At 42.1% G+C, this 17,515-nt stretch overlaps 1 protein-coding gene across 2 annotated transcripts in view; it reads left to right on the top strand.

Annotated features, from left to right (window-relative positions):
* The first annotated feature begins 8,048 nt into the window (after positions 1-8,048).
* LOC113429298 (vomeronasal type-2 receptor 26-like) overlaps positions 8,049-17,515 on the top strand; it is a 157,126-nt gene continuing 147,659 nt past the window's right edge. Inside the window, exons 1-2 of one of the 2 annotated variants that reach the window (XM_087954314.1) lie at positions 8,049-8,137; positions 8,236-8,487. In XM_087954314.1, coding sequence (XP_087810440.1) covers positions 8,270-8,487 — 218 coding nt within the window. In that variant the 5' untranslated portion in view covers positions 8,049-8,137; positions 8,236-8,269. The other variant, XM_087954312.1, reaches the window with a different exon arrangement.

Here is a 17,515-nt window from a genome sequence, read left to right on the forward strand (position 1 = left end):
AAATTATTGATATAAGAATAATGAAATTTAGAGTTCCATGACCGTGTTGTTGAGTCATCAATCTCCCAAAACTATATCTGGGCATGTCCCAACAAAATGACCCATTGTCAGATCTGCCTCCAGGTAGGTCCCTTAGGAAAGAAAGACCCTCAATTCGATTTGGTTGAAGTGATAGGTTGTTTTACTAATGGGTACTAGTTGCAGGAAAATCAGGCTAGAACTAAGTTTCCCATGGGAAAAAGATAGAAAATGCTTCTCCCCATGACCAGTCCATCTTCAACCAATGAAGATTCATGTAGGTGTTTTGAGAATACTGAGATGTTTGGGGTAATCCACATTCTTTCTCAGGGTACATGGCCTTGAGTGCTGGCACAAACTAGTTCTGAGCTTCTGTGTTCTTTATCAATCTGTCATTTCCCCCTCCCCATTTCCCATCACATACCCACACAAGTTTATTGCCCATTTATTCCCCACATGTTCCCTCCCTCCTAGCTGAAGATGTCAGACCTGACACACACTGCCAAACAGTATCTAGGAGGCTCAACACTCTGCAAGGAGCTGATTCCAGAAACAAAGAAGAAAAGAGCCTGAAACCAGATTGGTGTCTTATTCCCGCCCCCCACAAGAAAATCCCACATGATTCTCTGTTCCCCAAATTGGAAGCTCTCTTTCAATTTGTAAAACATTCCTATGCCTATTTTTGAGTTGCCATAAAGGGGGGGGGGAGGATATCTGAAGGAGCAGTAGGGCAGTTTAAAACCAGAAGTACATTCCACACTTTTCTTACAATGATTGTAGCTAGGCTACCAGATCTTCTGCCCATGAAAATCCTTCATTGGAGAATGTGATTGATGACACCCAGCCCGTGAACATGCTTCATTGAAGAATCTGATTTATGAAACACCCAGGCCTATAATTAGGCCTATTGCTCTCACACATAACCTTTAAATCGACTGATTTGCTATTACATTTATAAAATCAGAGCAAATTTAGCTTTTATCCACTGAGTTATGCTACTATCCTCTTCTCATTTAACTAGGTTTCTTTTTTTTTGAACAAGTTTTATTCAATTTTTCCAAAACAAAGTAAAAAAGAGCTCTTTTCGGTGTACAACATAATTCCGAATCACCACTTTTACATGCAAATATGACAGTAATTATATATTCATTTTTACATTCAACTTCTTATCTTATCCATTTTTAACAATTCTATTATTACCTCTCCATTTCAATTTTCAAACAAATTAATTCTATTCATTATTATTACTTTCATTCTAAACATCTTTTCAATTCATTTCAATTTATTTCAAATATATTTTCCTTTTGGGTATGGCCTTTTCCAATGTATTCTTTTCTCATTTTACCTGTCCATTTCAACTTTTTCATAAGAAAAGGAACGAACAAATTAATCCTATTCATTAATATTACTTTGATTTTAAACTTCTTCTCAGTTCATTTTAATTTATTTCAAATATATTTCTTAAGCATTAACATTTCTTTTAAGCGTGGCCTTTTCCAAAGTACTCTTTTCTCATTTAAGTCACAAATAATTCCCATATCTTCATACTTATTCCCTTTTAATTCTTTTGTCTGTCAAATTCGCAATTCTATCTCATATTCTTTCCTTAAAGTCTAAATTAATATAAGCTTTTACATGCAAAATAAAACGTAAATTTCCCCTTCCCTTTTACTAATTTGGGGGTGTCACCTCAGTGGTTTAAATATACCTTAATTCCCTCAAATAAACATTTATTTTCATTAGTTATAGTAATAATAATTCCCTAAAAAAGAGATAAACTACTTTACATTGTACTTTTCAGTCAGGTTCCGCAATGTATCCCAATTTGGCCTCCCCATCGCCAGTTCCTCCATTTTACTTATTGCAGTGAGCACTACCAGTACCGGGCCCTACAATTTGGCCTTTCATTGGCACCAAGGGTTTTTACTAAGGTCCTGGCAGCATTGGCAGCCCTCCTCTGAGCCTTACCTGCTACCTAGACAACATTCTGATTCAATCTACCTCCATCCAGGTGGCTGAACGAGATCTTCAAATCATGATGCAGGTGTTGCAGGAACATGGTTTCTCCATCAACCTGATCAAGAGCCATCTTTCTCCAATGACCTGACTGTTGCACCTCGGGGTCATCATCAAGCCAGTCAGCTGCAAAGTCTTCCTTTCACATGACTGACAGGACAGCATCAAAGAGTTGATCAACAGAATTCAACTAAGTTGCTCTGTTCCACTCTCTCTCCTGTCCCAATTGCTTGGGAAGATGATCTCCTGCATTGAAATTGTGCCATGGGCACGCCTATATGCACACACCTTGCAGTGGTTCCTCCTCCCCTTCCAAAGAGAGGGGATCAGTCATTCTGCCCGCAGGGTGCTGCTTTCTCCACAGGTGCTTTGGTCCTTTTGATGGTGGCAGTCCCAGGCCATCACAAAGGCAGTCCCTTTATGATGAGAAGCAGAATTGTAGTGACCGCAGATGCCAACCTTCACAGCTGGGGAGCACATGCCCAGGGCCGGATGGCCCAAGCACACTGGCCATCTTCAGACAGGTCCCTTCCCATCAATCTCCTGGAACTCAGGGATATTTTTCTCACCCTGAGAAATTTCCAGAACCTAGTGTCAGGGTCCCATGTGCTCGTCATGACAGACAAAATAGCAGCCAAGGCTCATGTCAACAGGCAAGGAGGGGCAAGGAGGATCCAGGGTTTTGATGTGGGAGGTGGAACATCTGGGGAGATGGGAAGAGAGGAACCTCCTGTCTCTCAGGGTGGACCATATTTCGGGGGTTGACATCTGCCAGGCAGACTGGTTGAGTCGATCTCAAGTCGACCACTTGAAATGGAGACTCCATCCTCCCTGTTCATAGAATTGTCCCACATTTTTGGAACTCCAGAGGTGGTCCTCTTTGCCATTCCCCAGAATGCACAGGTAAACAGGTTTTTCTCCAGGTTCCTAACCCAAGGAGTGGAGGGGACCAATGCACTTTGGAGCAGATGGCCCCAAGGTCTCCTCTATGCCTTCCCCACCCTTCCAATCTTCCCAGCAGTTATCCAGAAGATGTTGGAGGAAAAGACAGAGCTGATTCCGCTGGCCCCATATTGGCCCAGGAGACCCTGGTTTGTGGACCTGGTGAACCTGTCTGTTCAGAGGCCTTGGAAAATCCCAGCCTCTCGAATCTCTCTCAGTCAGGGGGCCCTTCTGCATCTGGAACCCCAATGGTTCCAGTTGACCGCTTGGTGGTTGAGTGGAAGTTCTTGAAGGAGGCCAACCTTTCAGATATTGTAATTAACACAATACAGGCTTCACCTAAAAAGTCTACAACTGGACACCTGGAGGAAATTCAGTGACTGGTGCTCAGAGAGAGCCCAGAACCCCTCTTCAGCTTCTGTTCTGGAGATCCTTCAGTTTCTCTAGGACAGGCTGGACAAGGGCCTCGTGCCAGCACCCTCCGCAGACAGGTGGCAGCCTTAGCTTTGGTAATTTCATGGGACAGGTACACATCCCTCTCCCACCACCCTTCGATCCACGGATTTCTGAGGGGAGCCTCAAACTGTGACCACCCATTGTGCATAGGTATTCCACTTGGGACTTGCCTAAGGTTCTCCAAGCTCTCCTTTTGAGCCTTTACGAATGGTAGGTCTCCGTATTTTAACTCTGAAGGTATCCTTCTTGGTGGCTGTTACATCAGCTAGGAGGGTGTCTGAACTAGCTGCCCTTTCGGTAAGGCCAGATTTGTGTATGTTTCATGAAAACTGGGTGGTTTTGCATCTGGACCCTTCATTTGTACCAAAAATCAACTCTTGGTTTCACAGGGTTCAAGACATTGTACTCCCTGACTTTTGTCCCAAACCCCAACATGTAATGGAATGTCAGTGGCACACATTGGACGTGAAAAGGATTTATATCAAACAAACTACACCTTTTCGCAAAACTGAGTGAATGTTTGTGTCTTTTCAACCTGTCTCCTTGGGGTCTAAGGCCTCATCTCCCATATTGAGTAGGTAGATCAGAGCATGCATTTCTACTGCATATGAAACTCTTTGCTTGCCAGCTCCCAAGAAACTGACTGCACACTCTACCCGGAGTGCAGCGACTTCGGCAGCTTGGGCCATGCAGGCACTGATCGAAGAAATTTGTAGAGCTGCTACATGGACCTCACCTTCTCTGTTTGTCCGACATTACTGGCTGGACTCCTTTGCATCTGCACAGGTTGCATTTGAACGAAGGGTACTCCAGCGAGTGGTTCCTGGGTCGGATTAAGAGGACCAGCCGAGTCCCTCCCTTGGGCATGCAGGCTTTGGTATGTCCCAATGCTGGACTCTAGAGCAGCATGACGGAGAAGGGGCATTGGTAGACTTACCAGTGAATGCCCTTTCTAGACACACTGCGATAGAGTCCAGCCCCACCCTGTGGCCGTCTGGTCTACTATTCTTGGGTAGGGGGGTGGTTGTATGCACATTCTGTTTGTTTATATTCCAGAGACAATCCTGGTCTGTCAAGATACTTCACCAGAAAAGCTGGGGCTCTCAGCAGAGGCGAACCTTTAATGGTGGCAGACTCAGCTCACATCATAAGAGGGTGGAGTTATACCCAATGCTGGACTCTATCACAGCGTGTTTAGGAAGGGCGTTCACTGGTAAGTCTACCAATGCCCCATTTGCAAGTTAGGCAACTGTAGAAGAAAGATTCAAATGTGAAAAGGCCACCTTGGGATAAGAAACCAAGTTTTCTGTTTTTAAAACTAGTTCCATCCATTTCTGGAGAAAAATGAGTTTTGCAATCTTTCTCATCTGAAACTGTACTTGGACCAAAATGGAGATGTAGCAGCAGATCTGGGAATTGCAAGCTTGTTGGTTCTCCCCAATGAGGATCCAAGGAAAGAGATTCTGGGGACTTCTGAAAAACAGAGACTTACTATCAACCAAGATTTTATTTCACGGCTAAAGTTCCTTAACAAGGTAGTTGCCCCTTTGGTATTTTTTCTGCTTCCCAAAGCCTGAGGACCCATTTTAACTGGGCTAAACATAGTCACCAAGGTGATTGACCTTCACTGAGAATTGAATGTGGAGAGTAGAAATCTCAGTTTTCTTATAGTGCTTGGAAAGCTTTAGTACCATTCCATTTTGAGTATTAACTACAATTTAGTATCTCCATCAAGTTAGTGAGGAGTGGTGCGGTGGCCTAGAGGTGGAGTTTTCATCTCACTATCAGGAGGCTGTGAGTTCAATCCTAAGTAGAGGCATATATTTCTCTCTCTGGGCACAATGAGAATATATCTGCTGAACAAAACTCCACATTGGTGACAGGAAAGGCATCCAGCCATTAAACACTTTACTAGCTCCATTCAGCTGCCCAGACTTCACCCCAAAAGGTATTATGGGGTCGTTAAAAGATGATGATGATCAAGTTAGTGAAAAACCCACAAGTGCTGAGGAATGTGTGTGTCAATTCATAAAACATTTTGTATACATGTTTTATAGTTGACAACAGAAAGAAGAGGGGGAGTTTCAAAGAGTAGGCAGCAGTGTGGAATCGAAAGTACATTCCATTCATATTTTCTTCAGAGACTGATTAGATGACTGAAGCTTCTGCTGCTCAAAAATCTAATTGGAGAGCGTGATTGATGACTCTTGGCTATGGAAGTTTTTCGTTGGATGATACACCCAGAGGGGTTGGAGGGAAAGTAGGATCAAGGGTGACAGTGAATTATATATCTCAGAGTTGGCTACGCCCAGGCTAATGCCGGCATGTTAACTTCTAATAAATCCTTTTTAGTTTTGGGAGTGTGGCTTGAGGCTCATAATTTAATTGGAGTAACTGCTGGAATCTTGACAGATAGCCGACTCTGAGATACTATTTAATTGGAGTAACTGCCGGAATCCTGACAGTGTGGTTAACAGCTTTAGGTTTGTTTGTCCTTGTATGTAAACAACAAATAAAAACACAATTCTTTTGACCAGTGTCTGAACTCAGTTTTTTTTTTATATATATATTTTAACTGGGAGATGGTTTTGGACAACCTTCAAATGGGAGCAATTTTGCCATATTTTATGTAGTTCAGAAAAAACCTTCCCAGATCCTATTGGTCAGAGGCCTCTTTCTTCCCCACAGTTTTATTGCATCTTAATAAATCTAATAGAATAAAAATGTAATAAATATTTTAGAATTAATTTTTCAAAAATGTAGCATGAGTAGGTCATCATAGTTTAAAACCATGGATATATGATTGGAAGAATAAATGTTAATACGGCTATGAGAACCCATATAATACTTAAATAGTCACAAAATGTCCTAAAAGTCTTTTTTTTCAGGAGGCAACTGGACTTTCTTGTTTTCCTTTGAAGGCATTTTGCTTCTCATCTAGAAGCTTCTTCAGCTTTCTTCTTCAGCTGACAGCTAAAGGAACTTCTTGGGTGAGAAGCAAAACGTCTTCAAAGAAAAACAAGAAAGCCCAGTTGCCTCTTTAAAAAAGCACCTTTGGGACCATCATGACCTGAATAACTGAGTCTCCATAGAAACGATCATATGCTTACATCTTTTCTTAATTCTGTCACTCCAGACTTCATGAAATAAAAGTAGCTGTAGCTGTTACAACCATTGGAATCTAAAGATGTTGTATTTATCTAAATGAAGTCCATAATCTACTTGGCTACTTTAGATTAGATTAACAGAGTTGGCAGGGACTGTGTAGGTCATCTAGTCCAACCCCCTGCCCAAGCAGGGGACCCTACACCATTTCTGACAAATGGCAGTCCAATCCTTTCCTGAAAGCCTCCAGTAATGAAGCTCCAATAGCTTCCAAGGCAAAGCTGTTCCATTGGTTGATTGTTCTCACTGTCAGAAAATTTCTCTTTATTTCTAGATTGAATCTCTCCTTGGTCAGTTTCCATCCATTATTCCTTGTCTGGCCTTCAGGTGCTTTAGAAAATAGCTTGACCCCTTCCTCCTCTCTGTGGCAGCCCCTCAAATACTGGAACACTCTATCCTGTTTCCCCTGGTCCTTCTCTTCACTAGACTAGCCATGCCCAGTTCTGCAACCGTTCTTCATATGTTTTACTTAATCTCCATTTTCCATTGGTGATGAGTTCTAACATGTTTTCTTTGGTACAGTGAGAAACAGGAAGGATTATGTAATCTTTTCTATGTGATATACTATAAATGTTTGTAACCACCTTAAAGGCGATGTCTCCTTTCTCCTACTTGTTTGGGAGTTGGGGTCCTATTTGCAAATATCTTTAATAAAGCTTATGTCAACTAAAAAGATACTCCTTTGGTCTTTTTAGCTGCCAGAAAAAGGGAATGGAGGAAAACAAGGCATTTGTGAAATGCTTAGATGATAAACCTGGCAGCCCAAAGTTGTCACAGCATAAGAAGGTTATTGGAGAGCATGATGGATGACTCTTGGAGATGGACCACTTAAAGTTGGTTTGCCAGTCACATGGCCACCTGCCCTGCCCTCTACAGGACTCCCCTGGACTTGGAAACTGGCAAAAAACACTTGCTAAGCAACTGGCCAGTAATTGAGGACCTAATCATTAAGCGAGGACCACTTAAATTTGGTTTGCCAGTCACATGACCAACTAGCCATGCCCAGTCAGCAAGCCACTCCTACCCCAGTCACATGACCACCAAGCCACACCCACAAATTAGGCCATGCCCACAGAACCGGTTGTTAAGAAATTTGAATCCCACCCCGGAATGCCACCAACCTGGAATATCACCAAACTCCATAGCTCTGGATGGATGAACTTTCCTAATGGTCTCCGGAGACAAGTTACTACATTGAGAAACAACAAAAGTCACCTGGGTGTTGAACTATCTTCATCCAGCATCACTTTCTGGACAAGACCCGACAGGAAGGCCCACAACCACTACAGAACAGTGTCCCCAGGGATGGAGCTATGATTTTCTTTTTTCCAGCTTCTCCTCTGGAAATGGAGCTCTGGAGAAGTTTGGGCTCCCCAGAGGAGAAGTTGCTTCTCTGTGTAATTTTAAAAATTCTGGCCTCTTAGATCTCATCTGCCATCTTGCATCAGAAAAGGATAAATGCCTCAGTCACATACATTGTGGCACAAGTTTGGGGACAGGTAGGGACTGTGCTATTGATTGTACTTTCTGTCTTTTCCAGGTGAAGCTTGTCTCTGTCTGATTCATGAAAGCTTGTAGAATTTCCAAATTGGGAAGGTGCTTTGAATTCATCTAACTCTTCTTCTTGTTCTTCCTTAGAAATAGGAAAGGGATTGATTCAGACCTATGAATTATGGATCTTCTGCTTCTATTTCTGTTCCTTCTATCCCAGCCAGTTTCTGGGAGGCTTGGAATGAAGTGCCCATTGAGTTTGAAGCCCCCGGGTAGTGAAAACCCATGGAACTATTACAGGCCAGGAGACCATCTCATTAGTATAATCACCACTGGAGCAAAAATAGTGCGTACAACAACGATGCCTTTCAACATGGCTCCTTATTGTCAGTTTGACATGTAAGTCATTCAGTGTGGTGATATAACACTAACCCTCTATTTGCTCTTCTAACATTCTCATTCTTTTCTTCTTATTTCACTTATTGCCTATATCGTAGGACCTGTCTAATTTCTTGAACTGTTTTGATTTCCATTGTTCCTCTCTTTTGACTTATTTAATGGGGCAGGAAAAGAATATCTAAAAAGTTGGAACCAAACGGGGCACCAAGATAAGGGAAAAAAATGGAAAAAACCCCAGCGAAGCCTCGCGAAACAGCACTTAAGATGGGGGAGGTTGTAGAGGTCGCCCATCCGAATGGAGAGGGGCTGGTAACTCCGACCTCCTCTGAAGAGAGTGACGTTGATTCGGAAGATGACTCATTGTTAAGTCCAAACAAGGGCCCTATGACCATTCCAGTGCAGTTAACGGTACCCGCATCAGGGGCCAAGGGGGAAATGCCAGCGTTGCTAGACTCTGGGTGCACAAGGTGTGCTATCAGCCCGGAAGTAGCACAGAAGATGGGCTTAAGACTAAAACCTTTAAAAATGCCCATAGCTTTTTGCCAATTGGATGGATCAGTGGCGGGGGGCGGGCCTGCACGTTTCATAACGGAACCCACAGAAATGACAATGGGGAAGCATAGTGAGACTCTGCATTTTATTGTGGCCCCTGGGATGGAACAGCCGCTAATACTGGGATTTTCCTGGCTCCAGAAATGGAACCCCCACGTCAATTGGAGAAGAGGGTCATTGTGTATACATACCGACCAGTGCCCAGAAGGGGAGGGGCAATCTCAACCGAAACTCCAGAATCCTATTGACCTAGCTTCCACGGGTACCGAGGAACTGAAGGGGGAGGAGAAAATTCCGAAGGAATATTGGGACTTAAAGGAAGTATTCAGTGAGAAGGCCTCAGATGAGCTTCCCCCTCATCGTTCAACAGATTGTAGTATTGAATTTTTACCTGGGATGAAACTCCCGAAACCGAAGCTGTACTCGATGACACTGGGGGAATTAGAAGAGCTGCGGTCGTTTATCGATAAAGATTTGAAATGTGGTTTCATCCAGCCCGCTAAACCCTGGGTAGCGGCCTCAGTACTGTTCCGTGAAAAGAAAGATGGCTCCTTTCGCTTATGTGTTGATTACAGAAACCTGATCGATATTTCCGTGGAAAATGAAGGACATGCTGGCCCACCTGGCCAAGGGGAAGATTTTTACGAAGCTCGACTTGAGAGAAGCGTACTACCACGTTTGAATTAAGGAAGGGTCAAATGGAAAACTGCTTTTAACTGCCCGATAGGTTGTTTCCAATTCCGTGTTCTTCCATTTGGCCTACAGGGGGCCCCAGCAGTATTCATGCAGGTGATTAATCAAGTCTTACGCGAACATTTATACAAGGGGTTTTTGGTCTACCTTGATGATATCCTTATCTACACAGAAACTTGGGATGAACATGTGAAACTAGTGCGGTCAGTCTTAGAGAAACTCCGAGCCGCTAAGTTGTATGCTAAATTGTCCAAATGTGAGTTCCATCAGGAGAAAATTGACTATTTGGGGTATCACATCTCACATGAGGGCATAGAAATGGATCCAGGGAAGGTTGGAATGCCCCCCCCCACGCACCAGAAAACAACTTCAGAGTTTTCTGGGATTCGCCAATTTTTACCTACAATTTATCCCGGCTTTTGCAAAGATAGCACTGCCTATCACAAACCTCCTAAAAACCAAAGGGGAGGTGAAACCAAAGCCTAGTAAACCACTGGAGTGGTCCATGGAATGTCCAGTGGCTGAACCAGTGTTAAAGCACCCGGACATGGACGCTCCTTTCGTAATTTAGGCCGATGCAAGTGATGTGGCAGTTGGAGCGGTATTGCTGCAAATCAATGAGAAGGGGATTTTACAACCCTGTGCATATACCTCCCATAAATTATCTGAAACCGAAAGAAGGTGGGCCATGTGGGAAAAAGAAGCTTTTGCAGTTCGTTGGGCCCTACTGACTTGGAGACATTTCTTGGAAGGAGCAAAACACCCGTTTGAGGTGTGGACCGACCATAAGAATTTGGAGGCCTTAAAAACGCCTCGGAAGCTGTCCCCCAAACAAGTTTGCTGGGCTCAGTACATTAAGTGGTTTAATTTTTCATTGAAGTACATTCTGGGGGGAGGAACTTCATGGCGGATGCTCTATCTAGACTACCTCAATATAATAGTGCTCGCCAGGAAATAGTATGGCCGATTGTCCCAATCGAACAGTTGGCAACTCCAGTAGCTACTAGAGCCCAAAAGAAGAAGAAGGAAGTGGATCTATCGAATGATTTGACTGCGCAATTAAAGGATGCTCTGAAACTTGATGATTGGTTCCTGGCTCATTCGAATAACTGTACAGTTAGAGATGGACTGGCCTGGGTGGGAGCCAAGTTGTATGTGCCAGAGAAACTGAGGAGTCAAATCTTACAACAAGCTCATGATTCTAAAGTGGCTGGTCACTTTGGATTCGTGAAAACCTTACACCTAGTTAAGTGGCAATTCTGGTGGCCTACTTTGAAGAAGGACATTGAAACTTATCTGGCTAGCTGTTCTATTTGTGCATCAGCCAAGAGACCTCCTGGTAAGCCAGCAGGGTTGTTACAAAATGTGGCTAGACCAACGGTTCCGTGGAAGGAAATCTCTATGGATTTTATAGTAGAATTACCCGAAAGCGGGGGAAACACGGTTATTTGGGTGGTAACTGATTTGTTTTCCAAGCAAGTACATTTCATACCTTGTTCAAAGATTCCATCTGCAAAAACGTTGGCCAAACTGTTTATATTGCATATCTATAGATTACATGGAGTTCCTGAACGCATAATCTCTGACAGGGTTGTTCAATTTACCTCGAACTTTTAGAGGGAGTTCCTGAAGTTATTGGGCTCTGCCCAGGGACTAAGCTCCGCCCACCATCCCCAAACCAATGGGGCCTGTGAGAGAACTAACGCGGTATTGGAGCAATACCTTAGATGTTACATAAATTATCAGCAAGATAATTGGACTGACCTATTGCCATTTGCTGAAGTAGCATATAACAATTCTATCCATAGTAGTACTGGATTTACCCTCTTCAAGGTGGCATCAGGACAAGACTTTGTACCCATACCTGAACTCCCTCATGAGAGGCCTAGTATATAGTCATTAGATGAATGGATAACACAACTCCAGCTTAATTGGCCAGTCGCTCGTAAAGCATTGGATGATGCACATCGGGCTCATAAGAAATTTGCAGACAAAAAGAGGACTCCACAAAAACCATATCAAGTGGGCGATAAGGTCTTTTTGTCCACCAGATATCTACAAACCACTCAAAAGTCAAAGAAACTTGGTCCTAAGTATGTTGGTCCTTTCTCGATTGAACAAATTGTAAACCCTGTGACAGTCCTATTGAAATTACCTAAAAGCCTTCTGTTAGGAATATACACCCTAGCAGAATCCGCACGGCAGTCAGGCAGGCAGGCAAATATGTGAGACAAACGTTTTTGTAGTTTACACTCAGTAAAACAGATACAATGTGCTAGTTAAATAGTTTATTCCAGTAAGATTTATAGCATAGTCAAACAGTCCATATATCATACACTAAGTTCAGTCCGTCCGGGGATTATTCAGTTGCAAAGTCCAGTGTCAAAAAAGAGGTCAGTAAACTTACAAATATCAGTCCAGTAATGTATCTCTTCGCAGTAGAGATATGAAGAAGTAAAACCTCCTTTCTTCTTTCAGCAACAGCAGAGAACACGCAGTTAACAATCCATCATCGTCTGCAAGCAATCCAGTAAGTCAGCAATCAATCCAGTTCTCTTGCTCCATCTTATGGCGATTTACAGCCGCACCCAAAATTACATGTTTTGCAGTTAAAGTGACACACACTTAAACTCACTATCATAGTCTATATATATTATTTTACCCAAACTACGTTAGGTAACCTATGTTATTCCTAACACCTTCGACGAATTCACCCGGTATTCCACGTTAGTTTGTTAAAACCAGAACATACTTCCAATCTGAGACCGACTCAGACCGACCCTCCTGTACCATTGCTTATTGACGGCGAACAACATTTTGAAGTTAAAGAAATTCTAGACTCTCGACGATGGAAGGGTCGGCTCCAATATTTGGTTGCTAGGAAGCATTTCCCTTCTTCCTAGGCTGAGTGGGTCAATGAAAAAGATGTTAGAGCCCCTAAGCTTGTCAGGGCATTTTGTTCTAATTATCCCGATAAACCCAAAATAAGTGCCTCTTTTATGTTAACTAGTTATTAAGTTGTGCTTTATATTTCCCTCTTTTATAGGACTAACGTCTTTTTTCTAGGAGGGCCGAATGTCAGCCTTCAAGATCTTCTTCCTTTGCTTTGCTTCTTTCTAGCTGTCATGAGTAATGGGGGGTGGAAGGGGGAAAAGTATGGGAAGTGAGCTGGAGGTGTTACTAACTAATATTGTATAAACTGAGGAGGGTTTCTATGTCTTGCTTAGCTTTCTCTTCTCTGCGCAACTGCAAACCTTTATCTGAGTAAGCCAAGGTCAACTAATCATAACCACCTGAAGATGTCCACCTGATGAGGTTCACAACTTTTAATTGGAAGGACCGTTTGAACTATTGGGGGTGGGAACATTTCAATCCCTTGATATATGTGATGTACGTGCCTTTTTCCTCAGATTCAGAATTCTTTTGTTGCTACCACTTAACTTCTAGTAAAAGATATCTTTTCTCTAATTACAAGAGTCTAAGTAATTCTTTCTTGGATTTTGAATGGAGCAGGTATGTCAGGATTCCAGCAATCGCCCTAATTAAATCATGATACTCGAGCCAAACTTCAAAAAACTTCAAAGAATTTATTAGAGGCGACATACTGGCACTGCCCTGTATGAAGCCAACTCTGGCATAGGTATTTTACAGTCACCTGTGATCCTGTTTCCCTCCTCCCCCTGGGGTGTCTCATAAACCAGATTCTCCAATTGAGCACATTCACGGGCTGGATGTCATCATTCACATCCTCCAATTAAATATATTCGTGGGCAAAAGCTTTGGTGTTTTAGTTACAATCTTTTAAAGATAAGAGTTGTAATGTACTTTCGCTTTCAAACTGCTGCACTGCTCTTCCAGATTTCCTTCCTCCCCCCTCCATTTTTTATGGCAACTACTAAAACAGGCATAGGAATGTCTTACGAGTTGACACCTAAGGTGGCACCAAACTCTATAGTTCTGGATGACTTTCCCCAGGAATGTTTGGAGACAAGAGAGTACATTGAAGGACAACACTCAATTTCCTGGGTATCGAACTATCTTCTTTCAGCATCACTTTCTAGACCTGTCCAGAAAGGAAGGACCACAACCACTTCAGACCAGTGCCCTCTAGGGGTATATCTGTGATTTTTCACTAACATGCTCTTCTCCAGCTTCTCCCCTGCACATGCTGCACATGGAGGCCCAGAAGTAGTTTAGGGTCCCCAGAGGAGATATTGCTTCTTACAGTAATTATTAAAATCCTGGTCTATGAGATCTCTCCTGATATTTCTCCAGTGATTGCCTTTGATGTAAACATCAGACTGAAGCAACTCGAAATGGATCTTGCATCAGAAAAGGATAAATGTTTCAGGTCTCACTCTATGTGGCACAAATTTGGGGACATTCAGTGACTGTGCTCCTTGAAATGTATCATTTTCCTCCTTTCCAGTTAAAGTTCTGTCGATCTCTCTCTCAGTCAAACTCTTGTTCTTCCTCAGAAACAGGAAGGGGATTGATTCAGCCCCATGAATTATGGACCTCCTCCTCCTTCTTCTGCTGCTGTTGCTGATATCCCAGCCAGTCTCTGGCAAGCTGAGAATGAAGTGCCTGCTGAGTTTGGAAGAGCAAGAGGGAAAAAAACTACGGAGCTATTACAGGCCAGGAGACCACCTCATTAGTATAGTCTCCATTGCCACAATGATAGCCGATATAATTCTGTCTTTCAACACAGCTCCTTATACTCAGTCTCCCTCGTAAGTCATTCAGTGTGATGGAGTAGCACTTCTTATATTTGCCGTCTTCTTTTCTTTCAGTTACTCCTATAATGCAGGACTTGTCTAATTTCTTGAATCATTTAGGTTGCCATGGCTTCTCTCTTACGTCTTATTTTAAGAGACCCAAATCCAAAGATGGAGCAACCCCGCTCCCTGAAGTCCAAATTATTTTCCCATCTCGTACAATCCTGAGTTAATCACAACTAGCTTATTGAAAAGTTTGTAGTTGCCTCTGCCCAACCCATTCCTCCATTTGTTGATATTCAGTTCCCGATCCTAGTAGGAATAGAGAATGAATTTCTTTTCTGGGTCTCTTATGAAAAGATTCTGTAACATCTTTGTTCCCTAGGCCACCCCTCTGGAAAACTTGCAAGAATCGTTTTTCTCGCCATGTACATGTATACATCTGAACTAGACTCTATTGTTTCTCTGTGTCATATAATGTATGTGGGTATACCCATAATTTTGTATTCATGTATTCTGTCATGGTTATGTAGTGTATATTGGCGATCATTTAAAAGCTATAAGCAATGAAATTTCATTTTATTATATGCAGATTAGTGCACATTCAAAGTGACAATAAAGTTATTCTAAGTTCTAAGTCTTCTTTGCCGATGATTCTATTGAATGATTTTGAATAGCAATAGCATTTAGACTTAGACTTAGACTTAGACTTTTTAGCACTCTCTAAGTGGTTTACACGGTTAGCATATTGCCCCCAACAATCTGGGTCCTCATCTTTTGGAGAGAAAGAGGAACAAATGAAAATTTATTTTGTAGTTCCGGTTAGAGATGATGTTATCCTGAACCTTTTTTACAGTAGTCCATCTACTGCCCCAGGAATGATCCTACAGTTTATTTTTGCCATTCAACAAGTCAACAAGAATTCTCAGCTACTGTACAATCTCACACTTGGCTACAACATCCAGGACAACTATTTGAACACCCTTGGCACTTCAGATGCGTTGCTAGACATGCTCTCAACTGGAGAAGCCTATGTTCCCAACTACAGCTGTGGCAAGAAGGACAACCTGATGGCTGTTCTTGATGGATCTCTTGATGACATCTCCATTCAGATGTCAACATTAGTAGGCACTTACAAAGTCCCACAGGTTTGTTTTTGTGTTTCTCTATCTGGTAAAGTAAGCAGGGTAGTGGTGGGTGGGTAATCGATTCAATCATATCTTTTCTATGGAATTCATGAGCTGCTTTTCACCATGGCCATTGTTATAGCTAGGGGTTAGGATCCACAATTGGAAGAGGCCTAAACATTTACTCGAGCAAAACTTGAGCAGCTGGACACAATGTTAAATATGAAACATTTTTCCCAAATATGGAGAGGTTTTTTCCTGAATGCCATCACTCTGCAAAACAGCTATGGCAGCTGAATTTCAAAGCTTCTTTCTGGATGCCTTACAAACTCATTCAAACAACACCGTCAAATTATTTAGTAAGACTAGTACTATTCTTCTTCTCATCCTTCCTATTACCTGTCTCTTCCCTCTTATGATTATAACTGTATTGCTTGTATCTTTACAATTTATATTGTTTTATTTGTCTCCTAGTATTATTTGATTGCTTATTAGTAACCTATGACTATCTCTAAGTGTTGTATCTTATGATTCTTGATGAATGTATTTTATTTTTTCTTTATGTACACTGAGAGCACATGCACCAAATACAAATTCCTGGTGTGTCCAATCACACTTGGCCAATGAAGAATTCTATTTTATTCTATTCTATTTAAACAAATGTCTAAAATGAACTAATTTGTATTTGCAGTGGTCTAGAGATAGAAGGGGATATGGTGGCTCAATGACTAAGACACTGAGGTTGTCGATCAGAAAGGTTGGCAGTTTGGCGGTTTGAATCCCTAGCACTGCGTAACAGAGTGAACTCCCGTTACTTGTCCCAGCTTCTGCCAACCTAGCAGTTCGGAAGCATGTAAAAATGCAAGTAGATAAATAGGGATCACATTGGTGGGAACATAAGTGTTCCGTGCACTTTTGGCATTTAGTCATGCCAGCCACATGACCATGGAGATGTCTTCAGACAAACCTGGCTCTTCGGCTTTCTAATGGAGATGAGCACCACCCCCTAGAGCCAGAAACGACTAGCACGTATGTGCGAAGGGAACCTTTAGAGATAGAAGACATAAATGTCTATTGTATGAATGTCAATTTTAATAGAAAAGAGAAAGGACAGTATCTTAGACCCCAGATTAGGCCAATGATTATATTCAATCTAGCTAATATTCTGCATTTGGTATTCTTGATATGGCTCAAGGATTAATAACAACAAACTATTCTAAGGTGTTCATGAGAACCACACTGGATGTATTAAAAGCTTACATTTTGGACTTGATCTGATCTAAATATAATACACCATTCTTCCTTGTTTCTTCAGATCAGTTATGGAATTGTTTCAGAGGCTCTGAGCGATAAAAGTCAAATTCCATTTTTCCATCAGATGCTCCCCAAAAATGGGATCCAGTATCCAGGAATTGTCCAACTCCTCCATTTTAGATGGACTTTGATTGGTCTCTTTTCAACAGACACAGAGGAGGGAGAGAATTTCACGAGAACTTTCACTCCAATGCTTGTCAAAAATGGAATCTGTGTCGTTATCTCACAACAATTCCCAATGACTAGACCTACAGAACATCTCAGGGATGCCATCTCTAAATGGAGGAAAGTCAATGTCTTTGTACACTTCATAGAATTTGTTTCCCTTGTCGATAGATTTCGCCATATCCATATAATAATTGAAGGTTTGTCAGGACCCATTGAAGGGAAAGTCTGGATCACCACAATCATGGAGAAATTGACAATTCCAAGGGAGACACTTTTCAAATATATCCATAGCATTTGGACCTTTGATTTTCAGGAAAAAAAATGGCCAAATGATGATGCCTTTCAACCCAGTCTTTTAAGGATTCCAAATTTGAAGATCAGTCTTTTGCTGTTCTTTTTCAAAGCATGTCCTTTCTGTCAAGGGCCGGAGGCGATACACCCAGATAGCATCACTGG

Source organism: Notechis scutatus, chromosome 2 (genome assembly GCF_049901735.1).
Source record: "Notechis scutatus isolate UNSWTSFEM ecotype Mainland chromosome 2, rNotScu1.2, whole genome shotgun sequence".
NCBI classification, from domain to species: Eukaryota; Metazoa; Chordata; class Lepidosauria; order Squamata; family Elapidae; genus Notechis; species Notechis scutatus.